The 19,577-nt window shown below is 50.7% G+C and overlaps 2 protein-coding genes across 8 annotated transcripts; both read left to right on the top strand.

The window, feature by feature from the left end:
- Positions 1-206: 206 nt before the first annotated feature.
- Positions 207-6,988, top strand: DCTN3 (dynactin subunit 3). 3 transcript variants are annotated; one of them, XM_021691774.1, is made up of 7 exons: positions 207-360; positions 1,633-1,717; positions 2,413-2,499; positions 4,507-4,590; positions 5,549-5,607; positions 6,416-6,475; positions 6,672-6,988. In XM_021691774.1, exons 1-7 carry the CDS (start codon positions 265-267, stop codon positions 6,759-6,761), a joined length of 561 nt encoding a protein of 186 aa, XP_021547449.1. In that variant the 5' UTR covers positions 207-264; the 3' UTR covers positions 6,762-6,988. The 3 variants fall into 3 exon arrangements, with proteins under 3 accessions (XP_021547449.1, XP_044776715.1, XP_044776716.1); XM_044920780.1 differs by lacking the exon at positions 6,416-6,475 and having other exon boundaries at positions 232-360; positions 6,642-6,988; XM_044920781.1 differs by lacking the exon at positions 4,507-4,590 and having other exon boundaries at positions 244-360.
- Positions 6,989-7,862: 874 nt separating this feature from the next.
- On the top strand, positions 7,863-11,232 carry RPP25L (ribonuclease P/MRP subunit p25 like). Of its 5 annotated transcripts, none has more exons than XM_021691395.1 (2): positions 7,863-8,088; positions 9,698-10,469. In XM_021691395.1, exon 2 carries the CDS (start codon positions 9,732-9,734, stop codon positions 10,221-10,223), a length of 492 nt encoding a protein of 163 aa, XP_021547070.1. In that variant the 5' UTR covers positions 7,863-8,088; positions 9,698-9,731; the 3' UTR covers positions 10,224-10,469. The 5 variants fall into 5 exon arrangements, 4 of the variants coding, with proteins under 4 accessions (XP_021547070.1, XP_021547069.1, XP_021547071.1 ...); XM_021691394.1 differs by lacking the exon at positions 7,863-8,088 and adding an exon at positions 8,278-8,327; XM_021691396.1 differs by lacking the exon at positions 7,863-8,088 and adding an exon at positions 8,313-8,356.
- Positions 11,233-19,577: the final 8,345 nt, after the last annotated feature.

The raw sequence follows: 19,577 nt of genomic DNA, 5'->3' as shown, positions 1-19,577 counted from the left end.
TTTGTCTGGACAAGCAGAAGCTGGAAGCTAGGGTAGGGCTCGACAGCTGGAAGGTTGGCTAGGGTAACCGTTGCCTAGGTAACCAGACAGCTTTTGACACCTTTCACGGGCCCTGCCGGTCACTTCCGGCATCGGAGGGGCTGAATCGTGACGCAACTTCCCGTATCGAGGTCCGCCCAGGCACTCGGATTAGCCCGCCTTCTCTATTTGGCCGGATGTCCCGCCCTCTGGCTGTTCCCCGGCTGAGGCGGGGCGGCGGTAGCTATGGCGGCTGTGACCGATGTGCAGCGGCTACAGGCCCGTGTGGAGGAACTGGAGCGCTGGGTGTACGGGTCGGGCGGGCCGCGCGGCTCTCGGAAGGTGAGCGATCTGGGATCCAGTGCTCTCTTTCTGGGGCAGAGCAAGAGCGGTCTACTGGCCTGGTCGTCGGGATGGATGCTACCGCTCCAGTCTCATCTCCCGCAGCCCGGCCTTTGAAATAATAAAGGTTCGAAACCTTGCAGAGCTTATCGGACCCTCGGGGTCCATTTCCATGGAGGGCATTGCGGGTTATTAGGACCGATTGCGATGGGCTCAGTGTGAAATGTGACTAAGACTCCGCCTCTGTCCTCGCGGCCTAGCTGGGGAGACCTGACACACTCGAGAAGCTGACTAACGAGAGTTTCAATAAGAGCTGAAGTCCGCAATGGAAGGGCCGTCACAGAGCCCTGCGTAACTAATTGCTAAATACTGTACAGAAAGAGGTCCATGGGACGCCAGAGGAGGCAGAGCAAAGGTGGATAAGGAAGGCTCCAGGGGTGGGAGGTGAGGTCTGAAAGAGCCAGGACTAAGAGGGGAAGGGATTGGGTACTGGGTGTTGAGATATGGACCGGCAGTCCACACCAGTGACTGAATTTTGACAACTGTGAAGCTTAGTTCTCCCAACCCCCACCCCCTCACCCCCTTTTTACTATGGGAAGACCTTTTACTGAAGGTGGAGTGTCAGACATACCCTGGAGTTAAGTGTATCAGAGGTAATGATGTCTTTTTGTACACTTCTTGTGGAATTAGTTGTCACTAGCAGATTATGCCCCATTTGAGAACTGATTTCTCAAAACATTTGCTCCGGTTGACGTCTATGACACTAAATCCTTGTTTTCCTCCTACCGCTATGGCTGTTGCTGCTTAGTCCTGTTTGCCTCCCCATATATTTGACCCTTGAATATTGGCATTCCTTACCCTATATTCTAAAACCTGAGTGAGATCATTCACTCCCATGGTCTCTCCCTTTGTCTGACTCTTTAATATCGGGATTCCTCACCCTCTACCCCTAAAGCCTAGGTAGGTTCAGCTACAGAGGTAGGAACCAGGGAATAGAATATATAGGATATGCTAATGCCCTATGAAGTCTAGTATAGTTAATTACCTCCCTAGTCAGACTTGAAACTTCCCAGGGACTACATGATTATCTTCCCCTTCACATTGAGGATTCCCGGAAGGTGGGGTTGCATCTCCCTTAAGAAAAGAGAAGGGGGCCAACCTACTTTGCTGGGTCAAGGAGACTTGGGAGTCTGAGGGAATGAGTGTTCTTTACCTCTTTCAAGCCTTGAGTCAAGAGGTGAATTTTGGAATTAACTTTCATTCCCCTTACAGGTGGCTGATGGCCTAGTCAAGGTACAGGTGGCTTTGGGGAACATTGCCAGCAAGAGGGAGAGGGTGAAGATTCTGTACAAAAAGAGTAAGTGATTCCATAGGGTGCCTGCCTGACCTCCTTCCCATGCCTGTGCTTCCTGGGACCTGGCCCTTGCCCTCCAGCCCAGTAGGTCACTGGAATTGCCCTATGGGGATAGAATGTGAAGATTTTTCCCTGCTGAAATGGTAAAGTGGGGTGTTGTGCTTAAACTCCAAGCCCATGACAGTGTCCTAAGTTATGGGATAAGAGTTCTGCCTCAAAGGCCCTCTTGGTAAAGTAAGGAGGAGAGGTATGGGATTTCCATAGGCAAGGTTCAAAGGCAGGAAAGAAATTGGGCCTGAGAACCCCAGGCTTTTTTAGCCATACCTTTTTGATTATGTCAAAGCAAGCAACTAAAAATTTGAAAAAGCTCTGACTTGTCTTGGTGGCACTGAGGGGCAAGGGACCTTCCACCTTTGGTGAAGATAGGTCAGTGGGAATGCCAAAGGCCCCAGGATAGTGGAGGCAATTGTGTTCCCAGCTGTAAAGGCTGAGGTTAGCCAGGAGGTGGTCAGAGGGGAGAGACAGGGAGGTGGGGCCTGATGGAGGCCTGCTGATGGGCACTGTGGATGTCATCTCCTCACTCAAGACTCTCCCCAAGGTTGACCACTAATATCCTTCTAATATCCCCTAATATCCTTCATAAGTCAGATTCCGCACTCCCCAGCCCCATTCCATTTTCCATCTTGCTTCTTTTCTAGTTGAAGACCTGATCAAATATCTGGATCCTGAGTACATTGACCGCATCTCCATACCTGATGCCTCTAAGCTGCAATTCATATTAGCAGGTAGTGCTGGACAGTGTGTGCACATGAATCTGGGGATTATGGATTGTGGGGGAAGTTGGGCACAGAGATGGCCTCTCTGCCAGTCCTCTCATGGATACAGCTCTGGAAGCTGCTGTCTGGAATTCTGGCCTGGCTCTGGGCTGAGACCTGAGGTCATCCTGTAGTCCTCTAGTAGGCCTTGGGTGTGGTATCATTCTGAGCTAGCTGCAGGCCATGGTGCCAACAACAGTGGGAACTACTCCAGTGTTCTTTTTTTTTTTTAAAGATTTTTTATTTATCTGAGAGAGAGAATGGTAGACAGAGAGCATGAGAGGGGGAGGATCAGAGGGAGAAGCAGACTCCCCGCCGAGCAGGGAGCCCGATGCGGGACTCGATCCCGGGACTCCAGGATCATGACCTGAGCCGAAGGCAGTCGCTTAACCAACTGAGCCACCCAGGCGCCCCACTACTCCAGTGTTCTATCAGTGGTCTGTCTCTAGGATTTTCCTTTAGAACCTTCCTCACTTCTGCTCACTAGACGGGGGAGCTTCTAGGAAAGGGTGGGAGCAGAGCATTGCATTTGGGAGAGGTTAGAATATTGGTATGAGTTTCAACATTTTTCTTTCATGTGAGAAAGCACTGGGATTTCGGAGTTCTAGGCAGGGACTATTGACTTGGCAATGTCTGCTACTCAGTTTAGTCAGCCACTCCATGAGGTAGGGTTTGCAAAGTACCTGTGTTTGTTCATTCATTCAAAAGATGTTTAATGATCGATCATCTACTGTGATCCAGACCATCCTTGGTGTGAGGTATATGGTGGTGAACCAGAACATCCCTAAACCATTGCCATGGCTCAGGTAACAAGTTCAGGAGATCTTCTCCTACACCGACTATGGAGTCCAGCCTCTCCATCCCTCCCTGGCCACTGCCTCAGTGTCTGTCCCCTCATACATGAATAGTTGCAGTCTTCTAAGTCCTCTTCCTGACCCTAGTCTTTCCCTTCTTGCATGTGATCCAGTATCCTCTTCCCCAAACACATCTCCAACATGCTACTTTGTCTACTTTGGAACCTCAGCATCTCCGTCTCTCTCCTTGCTAGAATAAAATCCTAATTCCTTAGCCTGCCATTCAGAGCCTTCGGTAGTCTATGGATCTACGTTCCCATGCAGCTCTGTTTCCTGTGCTCTCTTTGCACCAGTTTAGCCAATTGAATTCTTTTTTCTCTATTATTTGATAAGCATCCTTGCCTCCAAATATTTGACATAACAGTCATCCCTTCTTTTTTTTTTTCTGAAGATTTTATTTATTTATTTGACAGAGAGAGACACAGCAAGAGAGGGAACACAAGCAGGGAGAGTGGGAGAGGGAGAAGCAGGCTTCTCGCTGAGCTGGGAGCCCGATGCAGGGCTCGATCCCAGGACCCTGAGATCATGACCTGAGCCGAAGGCAGACACTTAACGACTAAGCCACTCAGGCGCCCCAACAGTCGTCCCTTCTTGAATGTGCTTCCTACTCACTGCAACCATTGAAATCACCTATGCCAGGTCCAGTGCAGATCCTGCTCTTCTCACTGGGCTCTGCTGTTACTGCCCCAGCTCTCCAGAAGCTTGCCTGTCAGGACCACTGAGCAGAACCTGCCTGATATTCTGCCAAATGTCTCCTCTTTCATACCTTCCCAGGAGTCCTTGGGCATGGAGACCCAAGTCTGAAGTACTTTGTCTCCTGTGGCATCACTGAGTTTGTTGATAGGAGGCTAGAGGAAGAGGCCTTGGAGTTAAAACTTTAAGAAAGGTGGGATTTGAAGAAATTTAGAGGCTCCTTGGGCTCAAATGGCTCATACCAGAGGCACCTAGGAGAGGTGGGGGCAGAATGGGTGAATGTGCACCTAGAGAAGGGGGCAATGGGCAGAGTAGCTGGCCCATGCTCCAGGACTCAGCCATCTCCCCTGCCAGGGCCTAAGCCCCTTGCATAGGAGTAGCAGTGCCCAGGCTTACCTCACTGCCACTGTCTTGTCTGTTTTTGCCTCAGAGGAGCAGTTTATCTTATCCCAGATTGCACTCCTGGAGCAGGTGGAGGCTTTGGTGCCCATGCTGGACAGCGCTCACATCAAAGGTACCTCTTTGGGGCTGTAGCTCTACTCTTCTGCTTGGGGAGGTGGGTGGTTGGCCAGGACTTCCCTGTGCCTCAGGTTCCCTGGGTTCAAGCTTAGTCTGCTCCTTGTCTTTACCCTCACTCTGGGGGTACCTGCTACCTGCACTGGGATTAAAATGGCCAGAGCAGAGAGTTCAGTTTCAGAACCTCAGGCAGTTTGGACCTAAGGACACTAGTCTAAGTCCAGCAGCCCCCAACTCTGGGTATTCCTTCTGCCTTCTTCCTCACCCTCTCAGCATATGTTCTGCACGGTGCTGCGTAGCCCAGATATTACTGTAAGAGTTTCTGCCAGGCATGTGAATGTGTGTAAATTCTTCCCACCACACTTCCCAGTGCAGTCCCTGGGCCTCTTTTGACAAGCAGACAGTGACTTTAATTGAATCCAGATATCCATCTTGTCTGTCTCTGGAGGTATTTTTTCCTAGTTCCCCCTCCCCTCCCTTGCTGAGGGTCTGACAGCCTTAAGCTGTGGGCCCAGCATGGTGGCCAAGGCTCTGGGTGTTGGATTCCAGGTGTCTAGCTTAGGAACTTGGCATTCATCCTCAGCCCACCTGCAGGCTCTCTCTTCCAGGCAGACCTGGTCCCACTGGGCTGAGAGCAAAGGGACAGATCCCATGATAGGCAAAGCTTTCTTTACTTCACCCTGCTTACAACACTGGGGTGGGGGCATGGGGCAACTCTGGGGACCCCAAGGTTTTGTTTTCTCCTAGGAGCCTGTATCTTCGCCGCCTCTGGGTCCTAGAGTAAGACTGGGGTGGGCAGGGAGCCCCACCACCTTTAGCTGCAGTGGTCGATGAAGCCTGGCGTTTGCTTAGCTTCTCCACTCAATACTCTAATCCTGCTGAAGACCTAATAGACTATTGAGCAGTCCCGGGGGAAAGCACAAGCATCATCGGGCAGTGCATGTTGTGTTTTACAGCTGTTCCTGAGCATGCTGCCCGCCTGCAGCGCTTGGCCCAGATCCACATCCAGCAGCAGGTATGGGAGGGGTGAGGACTGGAAGGGAAAGTAGAAGTGGTGAGGCTCCTAGTCCCCACCCCTGCCACCTGAGGAAGCAGCATCAGGCTACCCTCATGTTAGCTCCAGGGGAAACTTGAAGGTTTATTCTTTATCTTCCATCTGCCTTAGGTCTCTTGCCTCTCTGAGTAGGACTGTTCTGAGACACCAGAAGGTTGATGATGGGAGGTGCCCAAGAATTTCTGGGGATTGTGTGTCCTTGACATTGAGTGGAGGAGCTGTTTTTTGTTTGTTTGTTTTGTTTTGTTTTACCATTCCCAGGCCTTAGATTAAAGTTCAAAGAGGATTCAGATATAGGGGACAGGGAAGGAGGAGACATATACTAGCAGGAATGTTTCCTTAAATGAGTGGTCACTCCCCCTTAGGGCTGCTGTTAGGGTACCCATTCTGGAGCTTGAAAGTGTACCGTTAGAAATTTGTTCCTATTTTTTTAAAGATTTTATTTATTTATTTGACAGAGAGAGAGATAGCGAGAGCAGGAACACAAGCAGGGGGAGTGGGAGAGGGAGAAGCAGGGAGAAGCTCCCTGCCGAGTAGGGAGCCCGATGTGGAACTCGATCCCAGGACCCTGGGATCATGACCTGAGCCGAAGGCAGACGCTTAACGACTGAGCCACCCAGGCGCCCGAAATTTGTTCCTTTTAGCTCTGGGGTTAAACACTACTTTTTCTAGGCTTTATGGGGAGTGAGGGTCCCTGATAAGGCAGGAAAGTTAGTGGGAAGTGGGGGCTTTATCCAACTCCTTTCTCTGCCATACGTTGGCCCCATAGGACCAGTGTGTGGAGATCACTGAGGAGTCCAAGGCTCTCCTGGAGGAATACAACAAGACTGTATCCTTTCTGCTCAGCCAGGCCCCTAAGGAATGCTGTCCAAGGCCCTGTCCTTTTGTTCAATCTCCAGCAGCTCTGTCTGTTTCATCCCATCCCAATGAACCTTTCTATTCCCCTCCTCCCCAACCCTTTGGCAGATGGAAAATCTCTCCACTACCTCATTCAGGCTCTTGTTCTCACCTTGACCTGCCACCAGACAATGCTTCTCTCCAAGCAATTTGTGCAGTGGGATGAGCTACTTTGCCAGCTAGAGGCCGCCAAGCAAGTGAAGCCAGCAGAGGAGTGATGGCTGCTTCCCATTCCTGGGTGGCCCAGGACAGCCAGGCTCCAGGGCCCTGTGCTAAACTGCCTTTGTAACAGGGCAGAGGCAGCTCTGTATTTATTGGATTCGCAGCCAACTCTCTGCGTTCAGGTGGGGCTCTGAGGTCAGAGGTCTGGCTACTTGAGGTTTGCTATTTGCACCCCCTCCCCACATCAGTGTCCTATTCCAGTGACAATAAACTATAGAAATCACTGGAGGAATGTGCCAACTTCCTGGTCTATGATGGGAATGATGGTGAGGATGGGGGTGGTAGAGGGCAGAATTGTCAGCCTTTCTAGTGGTTGGACCAGGAGCTATACTCATCCTGGTCTGGCTTTCTGGGGGATGTAGAGCTCTCAGGACAAATGCTCTCATTTGATCGATATGGGTGGAACATTTGTTTGTGCACCCATTTATCCCACATTTATCAAGTATCCTCTATATTTCAGATACCATGCTAGGTGGGGAGGATGTGATCCCTGCCTTGCACAGACTAGCTAGGGAGATGGTCAAAGAAAAGAGCCCACCCACCAACTGGGTCCTTTGGAGCACAGAAGAGGAAGGGTTGCTGCGCTGGAGAAGGAGGGAGCCTTGTGATAGACCTGAGACAGAGATTGGTGCCCCCTTGTGGTCTCAGGGAGTGCTGTTGCCCCAAACCCCTTTACAACGGCCTGCCAGCCCGCCACTCAACCTGCACGGTTTCACTAGCGTCTCAGATTCAGCACGTCCTAAGACTGAAACCTGGGACTCATCCTAGACTCTTTACTTCTTCTCATCCAGACAGTCACCAACTCACCAAACCTACCTCCTAATATCTCCCAGCTTAATCTACTTTTCTCTATTCCGACTGCTATTTCTGTTTCATTCTCAAATCATTTAACAAATATTTGAGCGCCTATTACACGCTAGGCACCATACGAGTCTCCGTGGACACGCCCCCAGCACCCCGCGGCCTGTTCACCGGCGGTTGCTGCCCAGTTTCCCCACTCCCACCCCCTTTGTCGGCAGCCAGAGTGAGCTGTGCACACAAACTGGTTTGACTGGCCCCTAATGAAAAGCCTCCGTGGCTCACCATGCCCACAGAATGAGGTCGAAGCGCAGAACTCGGTGACCAAGGCTCTCCCCCGCGCAGCAGCAACCACTTCAAACGGAACCTCTTGCCCCGTCAAGTGAAACCCACTGCGTCGCCTTTGCTATTGCAGTGCGGTTTACTGGTGACTCCAGCCCTGCCATCGTCTCAGGACCGGATCCTCCCCATCTTTGGGACGCGAGTCTCTGGTGGCTCCTCTCCGCAGTGCTCTTCTGCGCCCCGGTAGGGGTGCCCCAGGGCGTAACAGCGGAGACTGCCTGTATGTTCATGTCTCAGGGTGTCCTGGCTCAGCTCACTCCTAGACGACCAGGCTGTACTCAGTTTTCCCGCGGAGGCTCCGCGGGCCACGGCCCGCAGGTCCCGCCCCTAGCCGGCGTGCGCGGCCCCGCGGCTTCGGCGCGCTCCCGGCGTGCTCGCCATCTTGGCTCCAGATGGAACTAGAGGCGTGAGCGGCCGGGGCGGTGAGAGCTAGAGCGTAGCGGCGTTGGGGGTCGGTGGTGCGGTTGTCTGGAGGTAGAGGGAGGAGAGGGAGGCTGGCTTCTTGACCTCTGCGGCCTGCTGGGCTTTGGAGTCCGCCTGTGGCGGTGAAGGGGGCCGGGCTGTGGACTCCACACCAGGAGTAGCCCACGCAGCCCTCCGCGTCAAGCCTCTGCTTCCGTGTTTCTGAGTGACCTGGGTTGGGGGCATCGACACTGGGAATCTCAGGGTGAGGGGTGCTCGGCCCTATTCTTAGGATCCCGGAGTAGGGGAGGGGTTCAGTTCTGTTTGAGGAGCATTTGGAGGAGGGCTCTTGGCTCTTGCCAGGGAGCTTGGAGTGTAGGAACCTCTGCGAGCGGAGTGAGGGGGCCTTGTCCCTGTCTTAGAGAGCTGTGGGTGAGGGGCGCTGTCTTGTTTTCAAAAGTCTGGGGCAAGGGTGTAACCAGGGTACAGGAATGCAGAAGCACCTGGCTTTGGGGGTCCCAAACAGACCAGGTTCTGCCACTCCCGGCTGACAAAATCCAAAGGCAGAGACGACTGGTGGTGAAACAAGAAAGGAATTTATTTCAGTGGGGCCAACACTAAGCACACTAGGCTCAAAGACTGTCTTCAAAGGGTTGACAGTGCTTCTAGGTTTATATAAGGAGAATGTGGGACAAAGGTCGGTCTGTAGGTGCAATGGGCAGTAAAGGGCAGGTCGATCATTGTCTTGGGGCCAATCAGAGGGGGTCTTGCTGGCCTTAGGGCAGTCGTTATTGCTTGAGGGGTAGTTTTGGTTCCCATCAAGAGATGCTTTGCCTGCAGGGTCTTTTGCCTGTATTAAAAGATAAGCTAAAGGGATGTCTAGCTGGTTCAGTCAGTAGAGCATGCAACTCTTGATCTTAGGGCTTGTGAGTTCAAGCCCCATGTTGGGGGTAAAGCTTACTTAAAAAAAAAAAAAAAGATAGGCTGGAAAAAAGATAAACTGAAAAGAACTTTATTAGAAAGTACAGTTGAGGTAAAAATGGAGGTACTTGAAGTCCTCGTTCAAGGGCGCAGCCCTGTCCCAAGGAGCTCAAGATGAGGGGGCTTGGCCTATCCTAAAGAGCCCAGTGTTTGATGAATTTGGTCCTGTGTCAGGGACACCAGGGTGGAGGGAGGGTTATGGCCATGTCCAGAAGAATGGGGTGTTTGGGATACTGCCCCTTCCCAGGGTAAAGTAGGCATGGCACCTGTGCTGAGAAGCCAAGGGTGAGGGGATACAGTCCTGTTCCTGGGAAGTCTGGGATGAAGAGCAGGACCATTTCCTGGAGAGCTGGGGTTGGGGGATGGCTTGGGGCGTATTGCCCAGCATTCATCTGACACTTCCCTGCAGTGGACCGTGAAATTCAGACACAACAGCAAGTGGAATGGAGCACTACCAGAAAGCTGGCTCTGTGGAACTCCCAGCACCTTCTCCGATGCCCCAGCTACCTCCTGATACCCTGGAGATGCGGGTCCGAGATGGCAGCAAAATCCGCAACCTACTGGGGCTGGCACTGGGTCGACTGGAGGGTGGTAGTGCACGGCATGTGGTGTTCTCAGGTTCTGGCCGCGCTGCAGGGAAGGCGGTCAGCTGTGCTGAGATTGTCAAGCGGCGTGTTCCAGGCCTGCACCAGCTTACCAAGCTGCGCTTCCTGCAGACCGAGGACAGCTGGGTGCCAGTCTCACCTGACACTGGCCTGGATCCCCTCACAGTGCGCCGCCATGTACCTGCAGTGTGGGTACTGCTCAGCCGGGACCCCCTGGACCCCAATGAGTGTGGCTACCAGCCTCCAGGAGCACCCCCTGGCCTGGGGCCCACATCAAGCTCCATCTGTGGCCCACGACCTCGAAGAAGGGTTCGAGACACCTGGTCCTGAAGATCTGCCAAGCAAGCTATTTTCCAGGCATGAATGTCTGGGATGGCTTTGCCTTCTCTGAAAAACCTCTTGTAACTGTTCAACATCCCCACCAAGACTTGAATCCACAGAAGTGGGCCTCCCTGTCCTGCTTCCTCTTCTCTCTGGTGTGTGAAAAGGGACAGCTATGAAGAGTTACAGGTGGGGCGCCTGGGTGGCTCAGTTGGTTAAGCGACTGCCTTTGGCTCAGGTCATGATCCCAGGGTCCTGGGATCGAGTCCCACATCGGGCTCCCGGCTCAGCGGGGAGCCTGCTTCTCCCTCTGACCCTCTCCTCTCTCATGCTGTTTCTCTCTCACTTGCTCTCTAATAAATAAATAAATAAAATCTTAAAAAAAAAAAAGTTACAGGTGTGCAGTCTCAGCTGGGTTCTGGATTGCTTAAGAAGGGTTTATTTGGCATTCTACCTACTGTGCCTCTGTCCTTTCTTCTGACAGATCCAGGGAGTGGGTTAGGAAATAAAGGTTCTGCCCATTTGTCTGATGAGCCTCTGCTTGACCTGCTATGTGGAGGTGGGATTAAAGGAGGGGGAGTCCCTGTACCCCTCCACCCCACCCCTGGTTTAGGGACATTTTCTCTGCAGGATTTATTATAGTATAGTGATTAAGGTCATGGTCTCAGGTACCTACTGCCTGGATTTGAATCCTGGTTCTGCCATGTGCTAGTAAGTTACTGCTTTGTGACCCTGGGCAAGTAGTGCTCTGAGCCTTAGTGTTTCCATCCATAAAACAGGATATATGCGGTGCTTACCTCATAGGGTTGTTATGAGGAGTAAATGTAGAAATATACACATATGACTTTTAGATACCACCTGGGCATTGCTATATAAATGTTAATTGCTATCATTATTAATGACTCTATTTACAAACATTTTTTCCTATCTTAAAAACATAGCTCATGGGGCAGCTGGCTGGCTCAGTTGGAATATCATGTGGCTCTTGATCTCAGGATCATGAGTTCAGGGCCCATGTTGGGTGTACAGATTACTTAAATAAATAAACTTTAAAAAAAAAAAAAAAACCAGGCTCCTGGGTGGCTCAGTCGTTAAGCGTCTGCCTTTGTCTCAGGTCATGATCCCAGGGTCCTGGGATCGAGCCCCACATCAGGCTCCCTGCTCGGCGGGAAGCCTGCTTCTCTCTCTCCCACTCCCCCTGCTTGTGTTCCTGCTCTCACTATCTATCTGTCAAATAAATAAAATCTTAAAAAAAAAAAAAAAAAACATAGCTCAATCTCGTATCTCCTCTCCAGGTCTCATCCTTCCTTTTTACCCTTTGCTTATCCTTTTCTGTCTCAAATTGGCCATAGACTCTCAGATTCACCATGGTAAGGCCAGGGGCATGAGGAGAGAGGTGAAGATTGCAGTGATAGCCAGGAGTCTGCTGGGACCAGAGCAGGATTGTGGGCAGGGGTAGATTCAGTGAAGAGTTGAGTCAGTTGGATCTCCCACTGGATTTTGAGGTCTTCTCCAATGTATACAGTAGACTGAGTGTCCAGTCACCAGGAAAGCACAAACTTGGGGCTCTTCTGGGCTCACATCGTGGCAGGGAGCCCAGCAATTTGAGAGTTGTGAAATGATGTTTGGCTGAGTCTAGGTGGGAGGGGTTAGGATGTAGGGAGAAATGGGGGACTGGAGGCCTCAATAAGGGCTTAGGGCAGGGATTAGGAGATTGACCATAAGGCCAGAAGGCTGTGGCCAAGCTTTGCTTCATTCTGTACTTTCCAAGGTAGGTTGCCCAGAGTGATAGGGAAGACTCTGAGGGAGGGGCAAGTGATGCAGATTCGGGGAATATTAGAGACAGGAAACCCTCTGAGCAGCTGCCCAGCCAGGCCTCTTAAATATAGGGTCAAGGAGCATCTAACACACTCTTAGAGGCTGTGGCAGGCACCCTGGTGTCTTGTTGGTAGCAACTGCCTGACTTCTCCCCATTCTCTTTGTGGCTAACTCAGGTTTTTGCTCCCTCCCAGTTTCTGCATATTGCCTTTTCTCTAAGCATCTCCACTTGTGTGTCTTCTACCATGAACAGCTCTCCGAGTGTCACTAGTCCCCAGAGCTTTGGGGCCAGGCTCCTTGCAGACTATTGGTATGTGGCTCAGCATCCTATCCTGATCCAGCCTGCTCTAGCCATGGTGGAATGATCACATGGAATAAGCATGGTGACCGGTACTGAACGAATGATTCAGTAAGGTGGTATCATAAGCTCTGGGAGTCTAGGAGGGGCTCCCATTTGGGCAGCTCATTGAGGCACCACCTGGGAACTCCAGGATGATGGCAGGGGTTTGTGTGAGGGAAACTGAGCTGGGGTCAAAATCTTTTGGGAGGAACAAGATCTGCAGTTCAGAGAATCAGGAAATAGGCCAGAAGCTAAGAGAGGGATGACTAGTGATTCTGGGGCCTTTTCCCTCCTGGGTCTCTACAGGGCCTAGTTGGAACCTAGAGGAAGAATTTTTTTTTTTAAGATTTTATTTATTTATTTGACAGAGAGAGACACAGCGAGAGAGGGAGCACAAGCAGGGGTAGTGGGAGAGAGAGAAGCAGGCACCCCAACACAATCCCACTTCTTGAAAGAGCTGTCTCCACTTCCTTACCTTTCATACCAAGGCATAACCTTTTCTAAGAAATTATGGAGGCAGAAGCCACACTGGAGTGGATTAAGAAGAAAGTGGGAAGAAACTGAATCAACAAATTATACACAACTCTTATGCTCCCTCCTAAATTGGGTCAAGCTTTCTGGCTCTAAAGGCCTATCTTCTGTCTCCCTCCCTAAAATTCTTCCTCTAGGGGCACCTGGGTGGCTCAGTTGTTAAGCGTCTGCCTTCGGCTCAGGTCATGATCCCAGGGTCCTGGAATGGAGCCAGCATCGGGCTCCCTGCTCCTCAGGAAGCCTGTCTCTCCCTCTCCCACTCTCCCTGCTTGTGTTCCCTCTCTCACTGTGTCTCTCTCTGTCAAATAAATAAATAAAATCTTAAAAAAAAAAAAAAAGAAGTGGGATTGTGAATGGGAGGAGAGAGGTGATAAATGTAGAGGAATGTGGGATACAGAGAGTTTTTCAATTTTTATTTTAATGATTTAGAAATTTGAGCATATTTATAGGTTAATGGAAGAAGCTAGTAGAGAAAGAGATTAAAGATGCAAGAGACTGTGGATAACTCAGAATGAGACTCTGTAAGGGGTAAAAGGGAATGGGATCCAGAGGCATGGAGGTATGGGCCTCCCAAAGGGGACAGGAGAGAGGACTCCCTGTAAGTTTCCAGGGAAGGAGTTGTAGATGGGTGTTCATGAGGATGGGTGTGGAGGTGAAGGTGGGACATGAGGGAGTTCAGAAGGTTTCTATCTCCTCTTGAAGCTGGAATCCAGCTCTGCTGCTGAGAGTGGAATGAGGAGGCTGGCGGGAAGGAAGTATGAGATAGTTGCAGGAGAGAGAACCCGAGAAGTACAGGAGGATGACCAGGCAGGGCTAAAAGCCCAGCTGAGGCTGGTGACCATGAACTTGTAATGTTATCAGAGAGTGTGAGCTTCAGCAGCATCCATAGGATAGGTGAGGACTCAGAGAAATCACTGTTGCATTCTTCCAGACAGGTAGAAATGATGGAAGAATAGTGAGGAGACTAGCAAGATGTAGTGAAGGGTCAAGGAATCCAAAGTGGGCCAGGAGACAAGTGAAGATAGAAAGGCATAGAGGTCAATGTCCTGGAGATCCACAGGAAGATGTCTGGGGTGGGGTGGGATGAAATGGAGCAGTTGAGAGAACTAGAACAGGGCACCGTCACTATACCAATATCTAGGGCTGTCATACCAAAGTATCACAGACTGAGTGGCCTAGAACAACAGAAGTTTGCTGCCTGACAGTGTTGGAGACTAGAAGTCTGAAGTCAAGGTGTCAGCAGGGCCATTTTCCCTCTGAAACCTATAGGAGAGTCCTTCCTTGACTCATCCTAATTTTTTTTTTTAAGATTTTATTTGACAGAGAGCACAGGCAGGGGGAGCGGCAGGCAAAGGGAGAAGCAGTCTCCCTGAGCAAGGAGCCCGGTGACTCGGGGCTCAATCCTAGGACCCTGGGAATCACGACCTGAGCTGAAGACAGATGCTGAACCAACGGAGCCACCCAGGCGCCCCAGACTCATCCTAATGGCTGTTTTGCCATCAGTCTTTGGCCTTCTTGGCTTTTAGATGTATCACTCCAGTCATTCATCTTCACGTTTTCTTCCCTTGTGTCTGTTTCTATGTCCAATTTCTCCTTTTTATAAGGAAACCGGTCATATTGGATTAAGGCCCACCCTAATAGCCTCATTTTAATCTTGATTACCTCTGTAAAGATCTTATTTACAAATAAAGTCACTTTTTCCAGGACTGGGGTTAGGACTTAAACATATCCTTTATGGAGGGACATAATTCAACAGTAGCTAAAGGATGAGATGGAGGAGGGTGGGTTTGAGAGTTTTAGGAGCTGACTGGACTTGGTTATGGGCATGAGAGTGGATAGCTGGGTGGCCTGGAGGGAAAGTCACTGAAAACGAGGTTGAAGTATTAAGAGGCTGGGGAGGGTGACAGTGTGTGTGTTGGGGGCAGGAGTTGGGTGGGTAATGGAGTCATCCAGGATGGAATGTGCTGAGCATTCTTACTGCCTGCTTTAGAGGTGGCATGTAGGGTGAGTTTGTTAGCCTTGAAATGGGGACTTAAGAACACAATATGGGGGCACCTGGGTCGCTCAGTCGTTAAGCCTCTGCCTTTGGCTCAGGTCATGATCCCAGGGTCCTGGGATCGAGCCCCACCCACATCGGGCTCTCTGCTCAGCGGGAAGCCTGTCTCTCCCTCTCCCACTCCCCCTGCTTGTGTTCCCTTTCTCGCTGTCTCTCTCTGTCAAATAAATAAATAAAACCTTAAAAAAAAAAAACACACAATATGACTGGAGGGTTTATATACCTTCCCCGTGCAAGAAGGCACCAAGTCCTGCCAATTTTGCTTCCTAGGTGTCTCTCCATTCCCATAGCCTCTGTTGTTTTGTGCCCCTCGTTATCTTACAACATTCTCCTTACTGGTTTCCCTGCTTCACTCCCTTCTGAGCTCTCCTCCAAACCAAGTTCCCTTTGTTTAGAATGATCTTCTGCTAGATTCCTGCATGGCTGTCTCCCTTCCTCCTTGAAGCCTTTGCTCAAATGTCACCTCAGCAAGGCCTTTTCTGACCAATCCGTTTAAGATTGCAGGCAAGCACTTCTGCGTTTTTTTTTTTTTTTAAGGATTTTATTTGTTTAAAAAGAAATAGAGAGTATGTGCGAGCATGAGTGAGCAGGCGGAGGGAACAAGAATCTGAAGCAGACTCCACACTGAGCACGGAGCTCAACACAGGGCTCAATCCCATGACCAGGAGATCGTGACCTGAGCCAAAACCAAGATGCTTAACAGACTAAGCCACCCAGGTGTCCCATCAGTCAAACACTTGATTTCCCTTCCCCTGCCTTTTTACCCCCCTTCTAAATATATCTTTAAAATAGTGTTTTTGTTTATTGTCTGACTCCTCCAGATGAGAATGTAAGCTTGGAAAGGGCAGGAATCTTTGTTTTGTTGATTAATGTAACCGAAGGATCTTGAACATTGCTTGGTACATAGTAGGTGCTTGGTAAATATTTAATGTAAGAATGAATGAATATTGAGCCTCCAAGCATGTGGCCACACCCAGATCTGTCATTCTCCCTCAACCGCCCCATGTCCAGATTAGAGGACAAAATCCAAATTCATTCACTGGATGGTGTTAAGGGACCCCCTTGTTTGGTCACTGCCATGCCTCAGCCCATCTTTGGCCCAATGCTCTTGGATCTGGGCTCTGGCCACACTAATGCCTTACTCTTCCCACGTGCCATGAGATTTTCTGCTTCTGAGCCATTTTGTCTGCTTGGAACTCATCAAGACTGTTCAAAGGACACTAGCAGTGAGCTCTGGGCACTCCCTCCTGAGGACCTTCCCTCCTCACCACTTCCCCCCCCCCCACAAAATTTGGGATCTGGCCTGATTCTGCAGGGAACCTCCAACTCCCACTTTGGTCCTTGCACTGGGAAGGTGATGTTTGGCAGCACTTCTGAATATGGCCACAAGGTGGCAGCATTTACAAAGGGATAGCCCGTCCAGTTGAAGGGTTTGTGCAGAGGTTCCCAGGAGCTTCAAGACAGAGAGGATAGCCTATGCTTGAAATTTGGCCTTCAGTGGGCACAAAGATCTCTCGTTTGTTCAACAGACAGCTAATGATTACCCATAATGTGACAAATGCAGCCACTGGCTTCAGAACCTCCCACCCCAAGAGGGCTATAGCCACATATACAGATAGTTTCATATTTGGTATGATATGTAGAGAGATTAGGGAAGTTCATTAGACTTCAAGAGTTCAGAGCCCCTCATCCAGTTTTTAGGGACAAAGCTTCAAAGAAGAGGAGATGATGCCTGTGTAGAATCTCGAAAAAGCGCCAGAAGTAAAAAGTGAAAAGGACATTTTGGGTAAAGGACGGGCATGAGCTAAGGTATAGAGGTGAGAAGAGCACAGAGATCATCACTGGAGCATGAAGTTCGAGGCAGGGAGCGTGAGGAGTGAAGCTCTGGGGTGGGTGGGGGCCAGACTGGAGGGGCCTGAGTGCCGGGCCAAGGAGCCTGGACTTTTTCTTGAGGGTGATGCAAGAGTCACTGAAGGCTTTAAGGAGGAAATGCTGTGGCATATCAGACTGGTGTCCTAGCGCTCTGGCTGTCACAGTGCAGAAAGTGGACTGGGGGCACAAGGCAGGAAGGGCAGTGAGGAGGTTTCTATAGGGATCCAGGGAGAGACGATGAAGCCAGAATGATGGCTGGAGCCTTAGAGAAGCCCCTCCCAGCCCACAAGAGCTTTCAAAGCCTGGCACATTGAAAGAGTTCTTGGCCCTATGCACTCTCTTCACCACCATTTAAGCCACCTCAGCCCTTCTGTTTTGGAGGCTCCTTTTGGCTCTATCTTAGCTCCCCTGGTTATTCTGGTTGGAACCAGGGTCTCTGTCAGTTTCCATGTGAGGCCCATGGTGTCCTACGTCCCGTTCTTTTGGTAGATCCGTCAGCCTTCAGCTCACACTACATCCCAGCTTCCCTCAGTGTGATCCTTTCATCCACCTCCTTCTTTGACAGAAACAACAGCTAGAAGCGTGACTGAGGGGCCTCCTCCACCAGGGCTGTCACTCCCTGCCATGCCCCCACCCCCATGCGTGAGTGTGCATGTATGTGTATATACATATGCATGTGTACCATTGACAGGACTGGTGTTGAGGGACAGGCATCTCTGGCAGGCAGAGGGGCATCACCTGAAGAAAGGTCTGGAGGTAGGAAAGTACAAGGGAGTGTTTGGGGAACAAGGGGGAATGTTAGCAGGGTCTGGCTAACCTTCGAAGTTGGGCCTGGAGCCATGACTGTGTACTGCCAGCAGGGGGCACCACAGCCAGGTTTTGAGCAGGGATTGGGAGAGTCACCTTCATTCACAGTCTCATGAATATGCACAGGAACCTGTTGAATTATGCAGACCGAAAGGATGTAAATGTATATGCAAATTTGGTGCTGCCCTCCCTGTTGCTATGGAAACCAAAGAATAGCAAAGGGGGGCCCAAACCCTGGGGAGGCCAGGCTGGAGAGACTGGAGACCAGGAGGCTCTCCTCTGTCGCCTGCTTTTCCCTTTGCTGCAGTTTTGATCATTTTCTTTGCCTTACTCTTTGTCTCCTTGCTCTCTCTCCATCTCTCTGCCCCTCTTGATCTTTCTGTCTCCATCTCTCTTTCTCCCTCCTTTTTTTTTCTGTCTCTCAGTCGCTGAGTTCCTGTCTGTCCCTGTCTGCATATCTTTGACTCCATGTCACTGTTGCTCTATGACTCTGAGACAGTATTTCTCTGTGACTTCATGTCTTCCCCTATCTTTGTGTCTTAAATTGCATGGCTCTCCCTCCTTCTGCATCTCCCTGTCTCCATGTCTCTGACTCACATCTTTTTTTCTCTGCATCTCTATTTTTGTGTCTGACTCCGTCTAATTGTGTCTATTTCTTGGTCTCTCTTCCAGGTTCTCCCCCCTCTCTTTCACTCTGATTTTCTCTCTTTCTGAACTTCTTATTCCAATGCTTGTCTCTGTCTGATGGGAAGGAAAGAAAGCTGCACATCTGTCCTTGCCTGACGGCCCAGCTGCCTGCATGTTTCAGGTCCGGCCCCTGGGAGCGTGGGCATAGGATCCCCGTGACAGGCCCACGCTGGCTGCCAGTACACCAGGGCTTCTGTTCCAGCCTCTGCCTACTGTGTGACCCTGCCTGGTGTTTCTCTTTTTGGATCTGTAGTCTCATCCCTCTCTCTGTGAATCTGGTGGGCATCCTGAGGCAATGATGTGTAGAGAATAGGGAATTGAAAGGTAAGTCTTAGTGGTTCACCCATCTGGCCCTCTGCCTAAGGGCTGACGTGAGGGGTCTGGCTGGGGTCCAGGTATGGGGGTGTCTAGGGCTAGTTGAGACCAGTCCTGGCCCCAGAGAAGACTCCTTGCTGAGCCACAAAATCAAGCAGCAACCTATCCACAGTCTCTATCCATGCTCCTGTCTGTTGCAGCCTTAACCATCCAATTACCTGTTCAGGGTCCTTTGTTTGCCCCTCTGTCATTGGGTTTATATTTACAGAGCATCTGTTCTACACCGTGCCTCTGTCTTCACAGATCCACAGTGACAGAGAAATAACATCTGGACTTTTTGCATCGCCCCGCCCCCAGAAGGTGCTCTTTGGTCCAGGTGGAAGAACACAGACTCTTCAACCCCCATAGCTTCCTATCCCTGGTGGGCTCATTTGGGGGTGTAAAGCATATGCAGCTGCAAAAGTCATGGATCAAGGTTAGGAGAAACAGAGACACAGAGATAAAGACAAACAGAGTTAGAGACAGTATGTCTCCATACAGGGTTTGGGATGGGGTATGGGAAACGAGGCAGGACTCAGGGTGAGGGTAGCCCAGAATGTTTGGAGGGCAGGTAAGCCACCCTATGTAGAGGTGGAAGGCTTCCCCCTTCAGTCCTGGGCTCTGGGCAGGTTGCCTTACCTCCAGGCAGGCACTAGACATGGGGGATCTGGCTTGGGCCCAGGTGTGGGGGCAGTCAGAGAAGTCAGGGCAAGTCCACCTTGCTCCAAGAGACTGCCAAGCTGAGCTCCCAGTTCTCTTGTCTCACCAGAAAGGACACAGACATGATCACTCTTCCCACCGACTGTGATTCACCCATGTTCAGGCCCAGGCGTGATCCTGCTGTCAGGAATTCCATGTTTGAATTAAAAACCTCCCTGGACACCCCACCCCACCCCAC

This window comes from Neomonachus schauinslandi, chromosome 13 (genome assembly GCF_002201575.2).
Source record: "Neomonachus schauinslandi chromosome 13, ASM220157v2, whole genome shotgun sequence".
Lineage (NCBI taxonomy): Eukaryota > Metazoa > Chordata > Mammalia > Carnivora > Phocidae > Neomonachus > Neomonachus schauinslandi.
Note: the sequence above shows the minus strand (reverse complement) of the source record. Positions and strands in the feature narration are given on the sequence as shown.

Bases quoted from the DNA above. Each gene is read 5' to 3' on its own strand.
- DCTN3 (XM_021691774.1), top strand. From the start codon at position 265: ATGGCGGCTGTGACCGATGTGCAGCGGCTACAGGCCCGTGTGGAGGAA. The intron at 1,718-2,412 runs GTAAGTGATTCC...CTTCTTTTCTAG, and splicing joins GAAGATTCTGTACAAAAAGA to TTGAAGACCTGATCAAATAT. The intron at 6,476-6,671 runs GTATCCTTTCTG...ACCTGCCACCAG, and splicing joins TGGAGGAATACAACAAGACT to ACAATGCTTCTCTCCAAGCA.
- RPP25L (XM_021691395.1), top strand. From the start codon at position 9,732: ATGGAGCACTACCAGAAAGCTGGCTCTGTGGAACTCCCAGCACCTTCT.